The sequence below is a fragment of the Mandrillus leucophaeus genome, unplaced genomic scaffold, assembly GCF_000951045.1.
Source record: "Mandrillus leucophaeus isolate KB7577 unplaced genomic scaffold, Mleu.le_1.0 Scaffold843, whole genome shotgun sequence".
NCBI classification, from domain to species: Eukaryota; Metazoa; Chordata; class Mammalia; order Primates; family Cercopithecidae; genus Mandrillus; species Mandrillus leucophaeus.
Genome location: NW_012109175.1, coordinates 915,978 through 916,480, shown reverse-complemented (window position 1 = coordinate 916,480; position 503 = coordinate 915,978). Strand labels below are relative to the sequence as shown.

The following is a 503-nucleotide window of genomic DNA, read 5'->3' as shown; positions in this document are numbered from 1 at the left end:
TTTTTCCCCCTCCTCTGGCAGATTTGACCCACAAATTGCTATAGGAAGAAAGTGTTAATTATATTAAAACATAGTTTGACAGAAAGTATTTAAAAAGAGAAAGGGAAAACATCACGCTTTTATTTTGGTGAATTAGCAACAAAGAAAGGATTAGCATGGACGGGTACTTTTCAAAAAAAATTTTTTTTTTCCTCTGGCTCCCGCTAGGGTGGAGGAAGTTGTCTCTGCTCAGAGACAGGGTGGAAGAGAGTGGAAGGACAAATGACTGAGAGGCGGCCCCCTCCCACTGGCGCGGGCGTGCGGGGGTCGGATGGGGGGCCGCGGAGGGGGGAGGTGGCCAGCAGGTGCCTGGGCTCCAGTCCCCTACCCCCACCCTCGTCCCCACCCTCACCCACACCCAGGGATTGGCCTCGCCCCCTGGCGGGCGAGCAGTAGGTGTCGAGGCACTGGGGTGGGGGGTGCAAACCCCGCGGGCAGCGGAAAAGAGGCCGTGGGGGGCCTCC

At 55.9% G+C, this 503-nt stretch overlaps 1 protein-coding gene across 1 annotated transcript in view; it reads left to right on the top strand.

Moving 5' to 3' along the window:
• The first annotated feature begins 261 nt into the window (after positions 1 to 261).
• The window catches only part of KAT2B (K(lysine) acetyltransferase 2B), a 140,442-nt gene continuing 140,200 nt past the window's right edge, over positions 262 to 503 (top strand). The window contains exon 1 of the mRNA XM_011968452.1: positions 262 to 431. Coding sequence (XP_011823842.1) covers positions 262 to 431 — 170 coding nt within the window. The remainder of the gene's footprint in view (positions 432 to 503) is intronic.